Consider the following 19150-nt stretch of genomic DNA (forward strand, 5'->3'; position numbering starts at 1 on the left):
TCTTTGGAGAAGCTGTTGGAATAGAAGGCTGATATATATGTTTATTGCCCATATATGTCCCAAGCCAACACTTGTGGGATTTGCTGCCATATGTGTGGTGAAAGTATGTGGTGAATATCTGTTTGGTGGGAAACAGTGAGAATACAAGTAAAGGTTATTCTGGTGCCTTACTCTACCGTCTCGCCTTCCTAATTGGTTTCAGTACACATAGACCTTCTTCCTGCAGAACTTAAAATCAGTCTTTCTCTGTGTTAAATCCATCAAGACTCATCCACACCTGTTTTCCTTCTCTCTTCACCAACATACAACGAAGCACATAGTTTATGATGTGCTTTCAGTAACTTGTAGTGAACTTAACGTCTTCTCAGGTCCTCAGGCTTTCAAAGAAGGGACAGGATTAGTCCTGTCTTCAGCTGGGTGTCAAAAGGAGAAATGACTGGCTTAAAGCAGAAGTTGCTTAGCAGACCAGTGACACTGCTGAGTTTTCAAGCCAGGTCTCCTGAGTACCCCTGTAGAAGAAGATTTATCTTCATTTTTGGATCGGCCCATTGACTGCAGGTCCAGAGTATTGTTTTAGCGCTTTGGTGAGGCAAGAACAACTTGTGTGTTTTTTTGTCTTGAAGATTGTCTAGCAAGTGCAGAAATTGATGGCCATACAGGCAATTGCAGCTCAGAAGAGCAATTTGTCTGGGAGCGGCAGAGGGCTGTTTGGTAGTATCTTTCTACTCGTTTTTCACACTTTTTCTTGACGAGCAATTAATTTACTTCAGTAAAAGCGAGTTGCCTTTCATGACCACTTTATTAGCAGCAATAGGGGGAGATATGCTGAACTGAATAAAAGTTCATCGTTATCATAGTATTTTTTTTTTTATGTTCGCTAGGATCTGCTTCCGTGTCATCCATAAACTTTACCAAAAGTTCAGATGAAGCTCCTGTTCCCCCTCCAGTTCCTCCACGAAGAAGACCAGAGTCTGCCCCAGCTGAATCCTCCCCATCAAAAGTAAGTAAGGAGAGAAAAAAAAGGAGGAGGGGTTCTGGGAGCAGAGGGTGGGGTAAGGTAGATAAGAAACTCTTGAAGATAATAGCTGTATTTTTTAAGAACTGCATGTGAAAGAGTAAGTGTGTATTTCAGACCTGCGTAGCTCTGCCTCATTCTATCCTGATCCCAAAACCAATGGAAATTAACAGATGGAACCTAAATTTAGAGTTAGAAATGTGTCTCAGCCTCTTGTCTGCTGATCTGCTGTGCTCAGGGCCTGGCACTGCCTGGGAGAACTTGAGGTTCCAGGCAGATGTTTCCATCTGGGATAATTGTCCCAGATTATCATCTTGCAGTACATAAGCAGGGATAAAGAACTGAAGAACAATAACAATGGCAAGTGAGGTACACACTTGAGTCCTCTGGAAAGGTTCACTAGGCTATTTGACCCTGATGCTGTAGTGTTTAGTGCTTTCCCTTCTTGATTGTCTGTCCTGTCTGTCTTCCTGCTTGAGCCATTGCTGCTTTTTCCTGTTGCATTTGTCTGGCGTTTGGGACCTGTTCCAGCCTTTGTTGCAGACGGTATCAGATGTCTCTTGATTTCAGTGGGAGTTGGTTGATGACTTCAGAGAGTTGGGTGGATTTGAAAATCCCACTCAAAATTACTTTGGAGCATGCGTGTCTTTGACTTTGAAGAGGACTTGTATATGTCTCTTCAGCAATTGTCCTTTTTGGACTACAGGCTGCTGTCGACTTGCAGAGTTTAACACATCTCTCTATTTTCTTATCAAATTACGATCAAAAACATTATAAACGTGGTAGGATGGTGGAAACCATTTACCCTGTCATTGTAGCCACGGCCTGGGAACCATTCACGTCAGTAATCCTGACCACCCTTCCTTAATTCCATTTTCTGAGTGTAGTTTATTTTTTCTCTGTTCAGCATCACCTGCCTCTCCCTCTCTCCTCATTCTCTGGGGGAAATAACTGGTAGTTTTAGCCATCCTAAGTGCTTGACTCCTGTCAGTAGGCAGATCTGGAACCAGCATGGAAACTGTTGCTCTGATCATTTTTTGCCTTGCCTTTTTTCCTCTCCCTGCATCTTCATTCCCCGCATCCCTGACTGTTAAATCACGTTTTGATAGACCCCCTGCTCTACCCCTGCACGTCTCCGGTCTCATCATCTTTTCTGCCTGCATCACTGAGCACATGCTTTTGTCAGACACCACCACTCCTTTTCACTTCCTTACTCCCCACCTCCATCCTGCACTTGCTTGCTGTGCCTTCTCTTTAACTGCATGGAGCAATTTGCGGTGCAGGGACTACTGTGCATCTGTATCACAACAGGGTCCTGTTCTTTGCTGCCGCTCTGCAAGCTTATTGAATGAAATGTTTGTGTACCTCAGATTACATCTGCACACCTGGACAGCCCACCAGCAATCCCTCCTAGACAACCAACCTCTAAAGTGTATTCACCAAGGTACTCAGTGCCTGACCGGACCTGCATCTCTGACCCCCCTGAAAGCCCTCCTGTGTTACCACCACGAGAACCTGTGCGAACTCCAGATGTTTTCTCTAGCTCACCACTACACCTCCAACCTCCACCATTGGGGAGAAAGAGTGAACTTGGTAACACCTTTTTCCCAAACAGTCCCTCTCCGTTTACCCCCCCTCCCCCTCAGACACCTTCTCCACATGTAGCACGGAGGCATCTTCCATCACCGCCTTTGATACCACAAGACGTGGACCTCCATTCTGTTGCTGGACCACCTGTTCCTCCACGACAAAGCACTTCTCAACATATCCCAAAGCTTCCTCCAAAAACTTACAAAAGGGAGCACACACACCCATCGATGCATCGAGACGGACCGCCCTTGCTGGAGAACGCCCACTCCTCCTGAACTGTCCCTTGCGCTGGGAGTCACGTTTTCCTGGTGCTACGTCTGTTGCTGGCAATGGATGCACTGAACCTGGTGGTGCCAAGGAGTTGGGATGTGTATGCCAAACACTAAAAACTCTCCAATAGATTGGAAATGCAGTGTACAGAAATGGAATTGCAAAAGCAGACATTATAGTGGGAAAACCGGTTAACTTGCTGTTCCTCTTTTTGTATGCAGGACATTGTTCTAAAGTAATCGGACAACTGATTGTACCAGAAAACAGACTTGAGGGACTTCTTTGGCCAATGAGCAGAGACTGTGTTTGTGTAATGAGCTCTAATACCCAGTACAGGAAGGAAAACAGTCTTGTATCCGTCAGTTCCATACAGTGGCACAGTTTTTGGAATGAAAACATTATGCACTTTTTTTAAATCTCGAACAGGGAACTTTATATCCTTCTTAATTTTCCTTTGCTTTACTCCCTGCTTTAAAATACTTTCCTGAAATTGTGAGGAGGACTGTGAGGAAGATCTGTGGTACCTAACCGAGTTAGAATTAAAGCATAGCACTGTATTGCGGTCCTGTTTACAAGTTGTTACAATGAGTAGTAGGGGGTACCTAGGCTTCACCAAAGAGGTACTTTATTATTTTTTTCTGAAATATTATGGTGCCAGTTCAAAATAAATTTTTGCCGGGAAGCATAATGTCTAATTATTGCTTTCTTTAGATAGAGCAGATGAAAGTCTTACATCATTAAGATGACAGCAAAATTTCAAAAAAAAGAAAAAAAAAAAAAAAGCATCACTATCACCTGAAGTAAATATACTACTACATTTAGAAGACTGTTAATCTCTGCTAGGTTATGTCACGTTCTTTTTAAGGTTTACTGATAATCCATTTCATGGCTAGTAGCTATTCTTCTTCAGTCATGCCATGAAGACAGTCACTTGTGAAAAGGAGCACTCACTGGCCAACTTCCGTAGCTATTGTCATGTTTTACTAACAATAGATTAATCAGCATACATAGAATTGCCTTGCAGTTGCATAAATCATGTGTATATAGTGAATGTTGCATAAATATACTTGCAGATTGTTTTTAATTTAATTGAAATAAAGATACAGATATGTTTGGCTGACATATGTTAAATTATTACATGGACAAATGTACAATTCAGTTTTTCAGTTAAACACTGAAGGGGATAAAAGCACATGTTGTGGTACGTATTTTTCCTAGTTCAGCGTATGTATTTTAGTAATAAGAGTCTAAAGCAAAGTCAGTTTTTGGCATGTGTAACAACGTAACAATTTAGTAATTAATAATTGAGAAGCTGGGTTACTCCCAAAGTGAATTATTATACCTTATAAAACTTCTCAGACCTCACGTACGCCATTAGTTAGAGAAATTCAAACTTACGTTAATCTTTACAGTAGCCTTTCTATGTCTGGAGTACACATGACAGAACATGTACTGGCATAAATTTCATGACATGGATTATCCATAAACCTGTGTACTGCTCTTCGACTGTAGCCAATACTGTGACAAATAATGCATGCCAGCTACTGAAGAAAAGAAGCTCTATACTCTCCACTACAGTATGTTTGCCAAGCGTGAAGTTATCTCATCTTCAGTTAATAAGGCTCGTGGGTCAAAGTAACGTTCTATCACGTTTCCTCTTTGCGAGAAGAATACATTTCAGCATCGTGGAAAGCTGTGCTATTAGAGATGGTGTTAGTGGAATGATGATGGAAATCGCCTTTTTTAATACGTTCTGCAATGCCATTGATCGATGTACCCTGGTCCTTTAGTGTGGTCTTTACATTTCAGAAAATGTTCTGATTTCATCAACATAAACAGCAGTTTTCATCAAAGTCAAATGTTGAGAATTTGTCAGTTGTATGCCGCCTTTGGTATCTTTAACAACTTCATTTTGAACTAGTCTCCTGGCAAAAGAAGAGAAAATTAAGATCTCGAAATCTCGACTTCAGAGGAGAACTTTCATCACGGGAGCTTTGTAAAAACCCTCAGCTACAGGAAGCGTAGTTTAGGTTGTCAGTGCTTTGGATGTGAACAATATGATGGGCATATGTTGGCAATGTCACAGAAATTGTTAGCTCGCTAGTGGATTACCAGAGACAGCTCCTCAGACGTAGACTCTTTGGTCTTTAGCTCCGGTTCTGTGCTGATTCGTAGTCAAGGCAGGCGAGGCAGAAGGAATGATCCAGTGGTTACGTTGTCCAGCTAGGAACCCCGTATTTGTTCGGTTAATCCTCAGATTTCCTGAACGTTGCTAGGTCTCCGCTTCCCTTTGTGAAACGGGGAGAGCGTTGTCTCGCATCTTGGTGGATAAGGATAAAAGCTCTTTACTGGTGAGGTACTCAGACGATAAATTATAATGGTTGCTATGCGAGAACCTCGCTTAAACTTCCTTTAGAGCCCAGCAGAGTGAGTCCGGTCATACGCAATGCACAAAGCATGGGGTTGACTCAGCTGCAAAACAGGAAAGACAGTGAGACTCAAACACGTTGCATTTAGGATAGGAGCTTTGAGCACAATTGCTGAGACACTGGTTTGTCTTATGCCAGCTTTATTTGCATTAGTAGTTATTTAATCTGCAGTGACTTTTTATTTGGACCACGTTTGCATTAGGGACAATACTTTTTGCGTGGAAAATTCAGGTGGGAAATGAATCACTTTTATGATTCTATCTGGCTCCTCGTTAAAATGACCCTGGATGGTCTGGTGCGGCCTGGCGCAATGAGACATGCTTACGTGGAGGCTGGCAGCTAGCTGGGTGCGTTGCGGTGTTAGTCTAGAGTGCCCGCTATGGCTAAAAGTGAGCCCAAACCAACTGCAAAGTACTTTGGCTACAGGGATCCTTGCGCGGGCAGGGGTGGAAAAGGAAGTGCTTTCGTGGCTGTAGAGGTCAGCAGAACTGTACAGGTGCAATACCTTCACAGGTTTTGCCGTGTCACGTCAAGGTTTCCGCTTTAGAGCGTAGCGCAGCAGCACGGCATAACCTGCCTTGGTTCGTTTCCTTCCAGAGAGGGTGTCGTAGTCGTGCGCTAGCTTAGAAAAGTCCCTTGGGAGTCTGGGAACTGCTAGTTTTGCAAGCCGTGCGCGGTTGCTTTAGTTCGGCATACGGGATGGCAGCTCGGCTCTCTTGCTACCTGGTGCCCCAAGTCACGCGTCATTGTCGTGGCGTTCGGCAGCCCCGGCAAAGCTTTCCTGTCGCTGTTTGTGTAAGGAGAACGCCGTCCTGCTTTGGGATCCGTACCGCGGAGTCGTTTGAGCGCTGCAGCCTCAGGAAGACGTCCGTGGCAGGAGCTCACCCGCTTGCCTAGCGTGTCCCGGTTAAATCGGCGAGGAAGAGGTCCGTCTCAGTAAGAGTATATTTGTGCTAGTGCGCTGGATTTAGATCTTTCCAGATTTAGATGAGCATTGCTGGATGTTTAGTTATTTTTCTTTTGCGCGTATCTTAAATTAGGCTTTTTTCCTCTGTTCGCTTGGGTCTGATTCAAACTCAGCCGTGTCGCTGGAGGTCCCACTATTGAAGTCAGTAGATGATTGTGCTTCTGGGAGGGGGTTTGACTTTGTTACACACAGGGAAGTTTTCCTCGGAGCCTGAGGAGGTGCTTGGACAAATTTGCATCACAGCAGGCTGTGTGGCAAAGCCAGTGCATGATAATAAGCGTCAGTTCTCCTCTCTGGGGCTGTCGTCTCGATTTAGTGTAGCAATTTACAGAGGCAGCCTCTACTACTGGTATTTCTAGCAGTGCTGCAATTTAAGCTCAGCTAGAAAGAGCCCAGTATTCATGACTGATTGTCTTAGAATTATTTAAAAAAAAAAAAGATTAAAATTAAAAATGTTAAACAAAATGTTCCTTAACGCTTTGCTGCTGTGAGCGGTGCGTTTGGCTGTGGTATATAGAAGTCCTTCCCTGGCTTTCTCCTGAATGCTGATGCCTTTTTCGGCCAGGAAGGAGGGCCTTGTTCAAAAAGACTTTTTTTTTAAAGATATTATTAAAAAGCTGGCAGCCTCTTGTGGGTCTCCCCTGCCCCTAAATATCCTTTATAGTTGGAGAATTGTCATTTCAAAACCTAGGTGATACATGGGCTGAAGCGTTTTTTTGCTCTTGTTTGTTAAGGAGAGAAACATGTGGCCCAATAGAGTTGTAAAGCCAAATGCGCGTTTAACTTAGTTTGTGAATTTCATGCCTTATTTTTCATTTAAAAAAAAAAAAAAACCTTTAAGTGCATTTTTCTGTCAACTGTGAGCAAATTTCCCTTTTGCCTTTAATGAAAAATAGTGCATTAAGTAGCCAACTGCTGCAGCGTTGTAAGGCAAGTGAAGGAGCGGGCAAGTCACTTCTTTGACTCCCTAGCAAGCAATTGTGAAATCATGTACCAGGTGGCTGAAAGGATGAAAGGGAAAAAAAAATAAAAAAAAATGTGCCAGATGCATGACAATTTTAGTAGCTGCCAAATGTGCCTTTTATCAAAGAACATCTGTAACTTTTTTAAAAAGAAAGGTAGACGATCTGGGTCGCGTGGTATTGGAATTGTTTTGGACAAATTTGTTTGAATCTACTTGGGAATGAGCTTTTTTCTGTTTGTGAAATGAGCCAATTTTAGGTTCCAATAAGTTTGTTCCAGTATATGTGTACATTTGCCTTTGTTTAATGGCATGGTTACTTGCCAGAAAGAGTAATTGTCAAAAGCGATGTCAGTCCAGATGTAAAAAGAAAAAAGCAGAAAGAGAAAAGTGGTAAACTTTACCTGGCACATCTTATGACCTGTGTACCTAACTGTCTGTAGGTGATCTTTGTATGCTGTGTCTGCAGTGGTATTTGGATTGCATTTAAGTGAAAATTTAATAGTGGCTGTTACCTTTTGGCATTAAAAGATATGTTCTAAAAATAAAAAATGCCTTACATATCCTGGAAGTGTACACTTTGAATATGTGAGATACAATGAAAGTCTTGGTAGTCTGAGACTGGCTGTCTTAAGCTTACTGCTGTGTGCTTTATGTTAAGGACACTTGCGAGTCTGCTCCAGATGTAGGTGTTGCTCAGAATAGTAAAATGTTAAAATATGCAGTAGCTTCTGAGCCGCGGAGCCATATGGCATAGAAGACAAGTGAGCAAGATGTATGTACAGTGGGGGAAACAAAGTGGCTTCCTGACAGTGACAGCATCTTTTAACTGTGTTGTTCTCTGCCACAGGATTGTTCCTTGTAGGTGTTAATCCAGCTCTGCAGCTTTCTGTTATAATTTACTGCATCAAAGGATCTCCAGTTTGTGGGTAAATACTGTCTCTTGATTTTACTGTATGAATTTGTTAGGTAGTTTGTTTCATATAAGGGCCTACATCTTGTCTCTCCGTTGAATCAGACCACAGTAAATAAAGGGACGCTATGTTTCATAACTCGTATCTGGCGTTAGACAAAACATCTGATTTCAGAGAACAGAGTGAATAAATGAAAAGCACTCGTTAAGTAGAAGCTGCTTAATATTCTTGGTAGCCTCCTCTCTCTAGTCCCCCCTGCAGAACCACCAAAAGCAAAGAAACCAAGACCCCAACAGCAAAAGACAGTACTACACACGCCGCGGCTCCTCACCTGTTCGTGCATGAGCAAAAGGCCCTAAAAACTTCTTGTGCGGAGTGTGGAGAAAAGAACTGATTCAGTGGAAGCTGTTGAAATCCTTGTGCTTTTGCCAAGGAATATTGGCATAGTCTGTAGCGAGGTGAAAATACTTTTAAGATCACATGGAGGAAGCCATAAAAAATTGCCTCACTGGCAAAAGAGTAGGAGAAGGTGCCTCTTGGGAAGTACGCTCTGTTGTGCTGACTTAGAGCAGTGAAGTGGTGAGAGGCTAGGTTTGGGCCGGCTCTAAAAGCCAAAGTTATTCATAAACTGAGGAGATTCAGGATGGCTGCCTTAAGCAGGCAATAGAGCTGTGGAAAGGAGATCTAGGAAAGTTACCGGCTTGATGACAACGTGTCCTACAGGGAGCTGTCGCAGACATCAGTGGTTCCCCACCAGCTGATGGGCATGTGCTGCATCCAGATGGTGAAAAGGGAATTGAGCGGGAAACCCCCCAGTAGATTTGCACAGGAGTAAAACTGCATTTTGGGTTGGCAGTACAAAACTCTGTTGACCAAGATCCTAATCACTGAGACCGCTGTCCCTGAGTTACGCAAGACTGCAAGGTGCTACAGAGGAGTAGGAGGGATATTAGGCAGGCTTGCCGGTGTTTTGTGGCGTGAGGAGAGGTGAGCTCAACGGACTGATTTGCCCTGCTTATGGTATCGTTGTTTTGGGCCTTTTGAGAATGTGACAAAGGTAAGGTACGTGCATGGTGTTCCCAGAATTAGAATTAATCATGGAGAAACTTGGTATGTGACAGATGTTTGATATACAAGAAGATACTGAGATCTCTTGTGGAGTTGGATAGTTGAAATTACAGTGGCGTGTGTGTGAGTGGAGGAGGTTCATGGGATTTTTTTGTGAAGGCTGGTTCGTCTGTCACAGAAGCAGCAAAAGCCTAAAGGAGATGGAGCTGAGCACAGAAGAAATGTCACACACTGAGCTGCACCAGCAGTGGGGTCCTGACTAGAAGCTGAGAAAGAGAGAGCTTTTCAGCTGAGTGCTGGGTGAAAGAGGCTTGGAACCAGGTGTATGGGAGCACCGTCCTCTCAAGTGGCTCCATGTGTGGGCAGGGGAACAGGATTTTGTAAGTAATGTTGCCTTGGAGAGAGACCTGAGAAACATGTGTTTCTCCTTTTAATGGATGCAACCTAGCAGCTGATCCAGTGCAAAAGAGACAACGGCATTATTTAAAAGCAACATTTATTTGGCACAGGAAGAAAAATAATCCAGAGCGCGCACACATACTAAAAGATGAGGTTGGGTTGGATCCTGCAAGAGGCTGTGTGTTTCTGTTGTGGTGCTGAGCATCATTCACTCATTTTATTTACATTTTGCAGATTCTGAGCGGGTACAAGGAAAGATTGAGGACATTTGAAATGATAAGTATAGGCCTGGAAGTAAGAACTCACACAGGAGCAGAAAGAAATAATATCCATCAGTCTCATCATGCCTTAAATGAGTAAAACAGAAGCTAAAATCCATGTGCGTTTTACAAGCAAGGGTCTGCCACTCTGGAAGGATTTCCTCACTCAGGAGATGTAACAAGGTAGGTTTTCCCTTTTGTCCCTGTTTCTGCCCTGGCATCTGCCTGGCAGATGTGAGGAGCAAATTTGTACTGTGAAAGATGGAAGACTGGTTGTGTATGAGACCCAAAGGCATGAGCATCAGAGCCCGTGGCAGAATCAGTGTATTACAGTAAGCTAAACCTTAAAAATACGGGTAACAACTCTCCACGCTGGGACGTTCTCACTGTGCCTACAATTAGCAGGGTCTCCAAACCTCCCTCTCCTCATCCAGTGTCTGACACTGCACAGTCAGCCTTCTCTCCTAAAGGAAGGGATGTCTGGTGTCACTGAAAGTGTTCTCCGTTTTGCTTTTGTCCGTGCAGAAATGGGAGAGCCAGGTGACACTGAAAGATCTGAGTAGCAGTTCCCGTCTCTGGCCTCTGAGCACCCCCCTGTGATGTGGGTTGGCCTGTGCTTAGCAGCACTCCCGAGAGCCTGTGCAGCAGGCACAGCGTGTGTACGGCCTTTGGGCTCATGCTGCTGAGTGCTCAGCGTGCAGGTGGGCAGTTGCGCTTGGCTCTGTTGGACTCCTCAACCCTTTCTTTTTACCACCCACCACTGGCCTAGACTTTACCTCTTCTCAGATCCTCTGGATATGTTCCCAGCCCTTTGCCTCCCTCCTCCTTCATTTCACCATCCCTTTTCCCACAACATTTGCCCACATCTTCACATGCCTGGACAGGAATGATGTCGGGGAGGGAAGCTCATCCCCATCGATAACACTCTGGTTCCATGGACAAACAAGTAGGTCTGTCTGTGGCTGATTCCTTTGCAGAACAAACAGGCCTCATGGGTGCCTCAGTTACAAGTATCTGGCTCTTCTTACATATGTGGGGTATCCTGACTCTGTGCTGTCTGAGTGAGGGCTGCTAAGTCCTAAGAGAGCCTTGCTGATGCAGTGGCTGGTCAGTGTGGAGCAGCGCTGGATAGGAAGGGCCAGGGAATTTGTAACTTAATGAGGATGCAAGGGAGAGAGAAAGAGATTGGAATTTTTTTTGGTCATTGAAAACCTTAAATAAATAAAAAAAAAAAAAACTCTTCCCAGAATAGTTTCCAAAAGATACACATGCAAAGACTAGCATACATTTTTTTTTCCCTTTGGGAGGAGGAGAGATGGGTTTTGGGAAGTATTTTGGGTCCAGTAAAATATATGAGGCAGGCATTGGCTAAAACAGTCTAGCCTCTGGGGTTTTGCTTGGCCAAAACATTTGAATCTCTAGGGTTTTGCTTGGTCGCTTTCTTGAAATGTTGGAAAAACTTTGAGATAAAAGACAGATTTTGTTTGGGTTGAGTTAAAACCTCTTTTCACACACACCTCTTCCCCTCCCCGGGAGGAGGAAAGCAGGTTTAATAACAGTAGGTCAGCCGGCACTGTTGAAGAGCTGTAGGCCCTGGGTCTGCTGCTGGTGGTTAGCCATTGCAGCCTAGGCCACTGGCTTCCTGCCCTCCCTGTAGCATTGCTGCTTCCTGGAGAGCCGTACAGCATGTTGGGTGCTTTTCCTCTCTGCCCCACTAGATGGGGAGCCATCGGGCAGCAGATACAGTCACCCTGCGCTGGTACTGGAGTGCCAAGCCCCTCAGCTCACAGTCTTGCCCCCCAGGAGGTTGCGGTTGGCCCCGCTGAGACAGTTCACAACCTTTTCAGGTGAGATGACAGACAGGTGTCCCAAGCCTGCCAAAAGAGGGTGATAAAACCACCTTTCCTCTTGAACCTGTCGTCAGCATGCCCCAGCTTCAGCTAGTGTCACAGCCCTGTGCGATCAGTTGCTCTTGCTGCTGAGGTGTGGCGTGGATAATGCTCTAGGAGGGCTGGGTTTCCCTCCATATTCTTGTTTTAACAAAAGCTATAATCTAGTCTTCTATAGAAAACAGCATTGCTAAGGGTTTGTCACATCGAGACGTGGGGAGGGCGTACTCGTGGCTTTGTTGGGGGAGGAGGAGCGTCCTTGCACAAGGAGCGCTTCCGGCATGGAACGTGGGGCACCGGCAGCTTTCCTGCCCTAATGCCTCAATGTTAGCTGGAATAGCTGCTCCAAAGCAGGATGCTGCACGTGCTGGGGCTTGCGAGGAGGTGTCGGGCCAGAGAGAGTTAGCAAAGAGTATTCGAAATGTATTGCATTCGACCAGACCATATTGTATGTCCAGACCAGGAGCCTGGACGCTGGTTGACTGTGTCAATGTCTGCATTGGTCCGTGGTGGGGGGAGAGTGGAGAAGAGTCTTTGTCTCCTGTGGCGGGCCCTGGACTCAACCAATGCCACCTGCCTGGAGACACAGGTGATCCTGACAGCAAGAGCAGAGGTTCATACGGCAGGAGGCAATTCACGGAGCAACTCGTCAAATAAAAGGTAGAGCAGGATTTCAGGGAGTGATGGAAGTCCAAAAGAAAGGATGCTGCTGGCTAAGCAGTACGAAGCCCGGGTGCTTCAGCTGATACTTATTAGACCTTCTCGACCCAGCTGGGTAATATGAGCTGCCCTCCTGGAAAATATCTTTGATGCCGGGTTTTCTTTGGAAAGTGCAGGAAAGAGGAGAGCTTCAGACTCCTGGCCAGGATGCAAATGCTGCAAAGGCAAAATCTTTCTGTTGCAGGTGAGCCCAGATTAGACTTGTTTTGAATTTGGAAGAGCAGAGATGTATGTGAAATCAAGCAACACTGGGGGATGAGGGGGAGGAGAAGAGATTGGGGTTTGGCCAAAGCTTTCCAAAACTCCAAGGAAAGTTGGGTTCCAGTCAGGCGGGGGTGAAAGCTAGCAAGTTCCTGTGCTTACTGGACCTGCTGGCTGAGCTCTGCTTCAACCCATAGCCTGGCCCTCCCCTGTGCTAGGAAGAGCAGGCTGCATTTGTGAGGCAGCTGTGACCGTCTCCTCTCTCCCACCCCTCCACCTACTGTGTTAGTCAAGGGGGGATCTCAGGGCCTCGCTGTCTGTCTCCACCCTCAGGGACCTGGGGAAGCACTGTCGCACTTAGGCTGCAGCCTGCCTCTCTTGGGGCTGCTTATTTCTTTTTGAAGAGCTTGCGGAAGGAGCTCCGGAAACCCCCCTTGGGCTCGTGCCGTGGGTTGTGGTCGCTGAAGGATGTTTGCTCATTGTCATCCTTCTGGCAGAACCTGGTGTTGTCTTCTGCATGGAGCTCCTAAAAGGGAAAAGACAATTTAACCAGCGTTTGCAACCTCACGTCCTTGTCCCTTTCTCTTTCTCTCTCTCTCTCTGTGCTAGGAGGGACCTGGTGGGTGAGGAGGTGCTGGTGAGGCTGGGAGACAACACATCACTCGGGCCTCGGCAGCGCTGGCACCTCTGCAGAGAGCTTGCTGCTGGCTCTGTGAAGCCGGGGCATTGGCAGAGGAACGGAGAGGCGCTGTTAGAGGGAGCTGGAGCTTTCCTCACTAACCTTTTTCTGTAGAGAGGCCTCGCTAGCCCAGCATGAGGAGTTGAAGGAGCAGGTCCTTCCCGCCCCCTCCTCGCTTGTGAACTCCGTTTACCTTAGAAGAGGGAGGCTTCCCTAGCTGATGGGATGATAGAGACTCTTCTGTTGACTCTGCTGCACCCTGGTTGTATATCTGTGGAGCAAGAGGCTTTCGTTAGCACACACACCTTGTGGTAAATGTGCCACTGAAAGATCTCCTCTCCCCCTTTCAGGAGATGGCCGAGTCCCGCTCTGTGACTCTGGACAGGACCCTTTTTCTCCGGTTCAGCCTATGACTGCTGCAGTGGTCTCCTTTGGGGGAGACCGTGTCCTGCAGAGGTTGTCGCCAAGACAGCAGCTGTTCTGGACTAGCTTCCTATCTGCACCTTGCTTATGTGCAGGTGGGTGCCAAGCAGCTGGCGGGCTCTTTTTTCTGGGTGGGCTGTGTCCCCACAGCTCCTCTCCCTCTCCTTCACCTCCCCTGCTTAGTTCTCCACCACCTCCTCCACTCACTAGGCTTTTCTCTTTCTTTTCTTTGAGGTTTCCCTGCTACCTTTTCAGCCAGGCTGTCGGGAACGTTCCTCCCATCATCATCTGCATCTGCAGCCTTCGTATCCCTTGCCTCGTTTGAACAGGAGGGTGTTTCTCCAGGCTGCGCAGAGGGCACTAGCCTACCACCTAGGCCTCTTCCCAAGGAGGTGTGACGGGCACGAGGATATTCGTTCATGCCTTCTCCCGTGACTGCTCCAGGTCCAAGCTGACTCTGAGCAGGCACTGCAAACTGCAGAAACATTGTTCCTGCAAGGCCCGGTGTCCCTGCAGGGCTGGAGTGCCACCTGCCTTGCCGGTGATTGTCTGAGGGACAGGGACCGCGTTGCTGGGCTCTGCCCGTTTTCCCACAGACTTCAGCATGGCTCCAAGGGCCACAGAGCAAACGCAGGTGAAACAAAACCCACGGACCAGATCCTTGTTGGTGCAAATGGGCTGACTTGGCAGAGTCACACTGGTTCACACCAGCTGAGGATCTGATCCGAAATCCGTTGTTTTTTTTTTTTTTATCCCAGCACTCCTGCTCGCAGGAGGTGAAAGGGCACCTTTTTAACTGGGTGCCAACCTATAGCACTCATTTCAAGCAGCTTTGCTCACACCTCATGGCCCTGATCAGATACCTTAATTCATTAGGGGAGCTCAGTGACAGCTAGAGAAACATGAGAGGCCAGCTTGTCTCCAGGGTGTTCCAGCCCTGCCCTCAGCCAGCTGCATGTCTCAAGCCCATATTTGTCCCTGGGGGAGATAGGTGTGAAAAGAAGCTGTCCTGCGTCTTGTCCCTCCCTTGGATATGTACGTGCAGATGAGGGCTTTGAATGTGCAGACTTGGAAGCTATTTTGGCATGTTCTCCCCTAACTGTATCTCAGATCTCTCTCTCTCTCCTGCTGCTGCTTCTGCACCACCATGCTCCTTTCTTTTCTCCTCCTATTTTAGCCTCCTTACTTCCAAAAAGCTCTGTTTTTCACCCGCTCCTCTCTGTGGGGGGAAGTAGCTCCTTTGGGAGCTTCGGGATGAAGCTGAGATCATGTGAGGCTGGACATTTCTCTCCTGCTTCTGCTGCAGCCGGCTCCCACTGCTGCTCCTCGTGCTGTAGAGTCTGGCGCTCACACCCTCCGCGCTTCTCGGCAGCTCCTTCAGGGACCTGCTCAGCTGCTTGCCTTTGCTGTGGAACATCTCACGCTTGTAAGTACTGCTGCTTACAGGAGTACAGCTCTTAGGCAGTGGCTGTAAGGCATGATCTGTCCTCTCTGGTTCTGATGTGAAGTTTACAGGCCTAAGGAAGCAAATGTCTAAGCTGGATTCGGAAGAGGCTGGGGAGCAATTCTCAAAGAGAGCAAGGTTTTGGAAGGTGTCATCTTCATAGGGGCCTGGCAGAGTGAAAACTTCCCCAGGGTAGTCAAACTCTTCATAGCTTGGCGCAAAGTTCCTCGCATCCTGCAGCAGCTCCACAGAGGTCCTGATGGCTCTCTCGGGGTTTCCCACCGCGTCAGCTGGCGGTGCTTCATACTCCATTTCGGGGATAGATTGTAAGGGGGCTGTCAGGGCCTTGAGTTCCTGCTCCGTGAGCTGAGAGGATGCAAGGATGTTCTCTGGCCTCTCATGTTTTCTACTTTCCATTTCCCAGTCGGGGGGCTTTACAGCTTGGATGTTCTCCATCACAGATGGCTGGGATTTCTTCATCTGGGGCATCAAATGCCTTGAAAATCAGAAACAAAACAAAACAAAAAAACCCAGAAGGAAGTAGAGTACAAAAGGATGACAGAGAGACAGCCTGGCAAGCTCCCCTCCCCCCCACCCACCCCATCCTCTCGCTTTTAATAAGCGCAAGTATTTTAGTATCTTGGAGAACAGTAACAGAGCTGCCGTTAATAGAAGTTGTCTAGATGGCTTAGCAGGAGCGAACCTGCAGGGGGTAGGACTGCCTGTCCAGTAGCTTTGGGTCACTCTTGAGCTCTACACCACCTAACGGAGAGTAACCAAGTGCCGAGGCTGGCTGCTCCTTCTCTTTCCAGTTCATCCCCGTTCTGGATTTTTACCTTCCTTCCCCTCTCTCTGATGTCAGGGACTGTCTTGGGGAGGTGATTCTGTCTGCAAAAGTGTCAAGGGTACCTGGAGTGTTGCTGCCCTCCGTGTGTGCCAGGGAAGTCTGTGGGGAGTCCTGCACGGGGGAGGTACTAGGCACAAGGTATGCGTCTCCCTGCACTTACAAAACCCTAGTTAAGAAAGTAATGCTGCCATCCACAGGGGACATAATGAATGGGGTGGGGGAAGGAATGATTTTGTGCTCACCACTGGGAGTCTGAGTAGCCCTTTGCTTCTGGGTGAAAAAGGAGGGGGTCTGGGGCTAGGCAGTAAGGCGTTTTGTACTCCTGCGTATGTGCTGTGGTGAGATCCTGGCTTAATTTCAAGACATCCATGCAGGCATGCTGGCAGCAGCTATTGCGGCAGCTGGGGCTTGTGTTGCTTGGGAATGCCTGTGCAGCATTTGCGGATTTGAAGATGACGCTAAGCTAGGGAGGTGGCTGACATGACAAACAGCAGTACTTCAGTCCAGAGGGGCCTCAGTCAACTTGAGAACTGGGCCAAAAAAAACCTTGTGACGTTCAAGGAGGAGACGCGGAGAGCTCGACCCCGGGGCGGGATAGCTGCATGCGTTAGGCCAGGCTGGGAGATTTGGGCTGAGCAGCAGCTCGGCTGTGAACTTGGGGTTACAGTGGATGGGAGGATGAAAAGGAACCGACAGTGCGTTCTCATCCGCAGGCAAGACAAACTCTATCCTCGTTTGTGTTAGGAGCCCCGTGGCCAGCAGAGCCAGGGGAATTAATATTCACCTTCTGTTCATTGCTGGTGCAGCCCCACCTAGATCGTGTCCAGTGCTGGGTCCTCCAGTTGAGGGGGGATGTGGGGAAACTGGAGAGAGGCTGCTGGGGGCTACCAAGGCAGTCAGAGCCCTGGAGCACAGCACCGGTGAGGGAAGAGAGCTGGGCTTGGCTAGTCTGGTGAAAAGGAGACTGAGGATTGATTTAATAACATTTCTGCAGTTCCTTTGAAGGAAAGATAGTGGAGCCAAAGTTTTTGTAGTATCAAACGATACAATGAAGCACAACAGCCACCAGTTGTGACTTTGGAGTTTCAGGTTGAACAGTAGGAGGAAAGATTTCATTAGGGGGATTGTGAGAGATGTGGGAGTCTGCATCCTCAGAGGCTTTTCAAGACAGGGACTGGATAAAGCCACGGCTCATTTAATGTTGGTAGTAGTCCTGCTCTGAGCAGGAGGCTGGATGGAGGCTCCAGTGGCCCCTTTCAGCAAGAATTTCTGTGATTCTCTGTGTGCATCTTTACTTATTTAGGTGACAGACATTTGCCAGGTCTCAACAAATATTTCTAGTTCCCACTGGGGGAAAAAAAAAAGGGGCAGCTTCTCTTAATGAGCTGTTGCTGTATGGTCTGGATCTGGGAACTCACAGGACAGCGCTGTAGGATCAGTGAACCCGCATGTCTCCCTAGCCAGCACCTGGCCTAGATAGTTTTAAAAGTAAGAGTCATTCTGTCTGCAGGGCCAGTTCCCAAAAGAGCTGCCCACAGGTTCGTTCAGCCTGGTATGCTGAAATAAGAAATAAGGCAAGCCTAGCGTGTTCCTTCTCTGATCATCCTCTCAGCTGGCTCCTATCAGTAGGTTAGGGGTGGCCAGAGATTGCAGTGTCACCAGAAGCCCTGTCTTCCTTAAATTAGTCTTGTCGCTTTTTGAACCCATTTGCTCTTGCATCCTGTGGCAGAGTCTCCCACAGTTTAATGACATGCTGTGTGGAAAACACCTTTTTTTGCTGGTTTGAAACCTCCTGTTTGGTCATGTTCCCTAGCTCTTGTAACATGCCAGTCAGCGAATCATTCGGAGTCCTGCTGTGCACCCTGCGGCCAGCCTTGCACAAATGCATCCCGGCCCGGCACGTTCCTTTAGGACAGCTAGCAGCTAATGATGGCGTTGGCAGCCTGTGGTAGAGCTCTGAAGCCTTGCCTGCTTGTGAGCTACGTGGTAGTGGATGGGAGGAAAGAGCCAGCCCCTCATCTCACTAGGTATACCTGGGGGAGTAGCCTTGGAGGTGACAGTCTGTTACTGCCTGGTGTCACTGGCATAGTACGGGAGAGGAGAGAGTGCTCAGCCTACTTTGACAGCCTTGTGCTAGGACAAGAGGCTTACGGGGTTGTCGTGCCAGAGGAAGGTGCCGGTGGGAACGACTGTATGGTTTCTTCAGAGTGGATCCCGCTGTCCCGGATAGAGGTCGCGCTTGGTGTTGGAGAAACCTCTTGGCTCGTACACTGGGAGGTGAGACCTTTGTACAGCTTCACCAGGGACGACCTGAGGGAGGAGAAATCCATCGTCGTGCTAAGAAATAAGGCAGGGAATGAGCACGAGCGTGTAGAATCACAGAAAAAAGGGCTGGGAAGGACCTTAATATTCCCCTGCACCTCTTCCCACCCAAGGAAAAACCCGTTGCACCTAGTCTGTCGTAGGCAGTAGCCTTTCTGTCCTGTTCTTAATACTTCTCATGATAGCAACCCCTCCCCAGCAGTCTGATCCAGCCCTTTACCACCCTCCATGTTGGGAAACGTCCCTGAAATCTGATCTAAAGCAGCACAGCTGCAATTTTTCTTCCTTTGTCCCACTTCCCCAGTGAATCATCACAAGGAGCAAAGACAGCCAGGTTTTGATTTAAAAAACAAACAAACGAACAAACAAAAAAGTTCTGATTTCAGGGAAGACTCCTGATCCAGAACAGGGGAATCTGGGTTCAGCGTCTAGTCTGCCACAGTTCATCTCAAACAAGTTATGGGAAGCTTTTGTTTCCCCCGCCTCGCTCCCCCAGTAAAATAAGGTAATGCCATTCTCTCCTGATCTCTTGTGCAGCCTGTAAGGGCTTCAGGCCACAAGCTTGGACTTCCCAGGACCCTGAGCCTGCTAAACCTCCCTGTATGCTGCCAGCGGGGAGTGACTTCACTATCAGCTTAAGAAATCAAATGTTCCAGTAAAAGACACGGCAGCTATGTTTAAGGTTAAACTGAATTTCCCTTTGCTCTCCGAGTTTCGGGTAAGGGCCCACCCCAAGTCTGACCTCAGTTTGG

The 19150-nt window shown here is 47.4% G+C and overlaps 2 protein-coding genes across 11 annotated transcripts in view; one reads left to right on the forward strand and one right to left on the reverse strand.

Moving 5' to 3' along the window:
- Positions 1 to 7795, forward strand: part of SOS1 (SOS Ras/Rac guanine nucleotide exchange factor 1) — a 53449-nt gene extending 45654 nt beyond the window's left edge. For all 5 annotated transcript variants that reach the window (XM_068940503.1, XM_068940506.1, XM_009686849.2 and 2 more), the window contains 2 exons: positions 882 to 1000; positions 2386 to 7795. In XM_068940503.1, coding sequence (XP_068796604.1) covers positions 882 to 1000; positions 2386 to 2880 — 614 coding nt within the window. In that variant the 3' untranslated portion in view covers positions 2881 to 7795. The remainder of the gene's footprint in view (positions 1 to 881; positions 1001 to 2385) is intronic.
- A 1898-nt stretch (positions 7796 to 9693) lies between these two features.
- The window catches only part of ARHGEF33 (Rho guanine nucleotide exchange factor 33), a 35927-nt gene continuing 26470 nt past the window's right edge, over positions 9694 to 19150 (reverse strand). For 3 of the 6 annotated variants that reach the window (XM_068940511.1, XM_009686853.2, XM_009686856.2), the window contains 4 exons: positions 18228 to 18413; positions 14972 to 15725; positions 13556 to 13633; positions 9694 to 13209 (listed from right to left, as the gene is read on the reverse strand). In XM_068940511.1, the coding sequence (XP_068796612.1) occupies positions 13072 to 13209; positions 13556 to 13633; positions 14972 to 15725; positions 18228 to 18413 (1156 nt within the window). In that variant the 3' untranslated portion in view covers positions 9694 to 13071. The remainder of the gene's footprint in view (positions 13210 to 13555; positions 13634 to 14971; positions 15726 to 18227; positions 18414 to 19150) is intronic. The other 3 variants (XM_068940512.1, XM_068940514.1, XM_068940513.1) reach the window with 3 other exon arrangements.

Source organism: Struthio camelus, chromosome 3, assembly GCF_040807025.1.
Source record: "Struthio camelus isolate bStrCam1 chromosome 3, bStrCam1.hap1, whole genome shotgun sequence".
Lineage (NCBI taxonomy): Eukaryota > Metazoa > Chordata > Aves > Struthioniformes > Struthionidae > Struthio > Struthio camelus.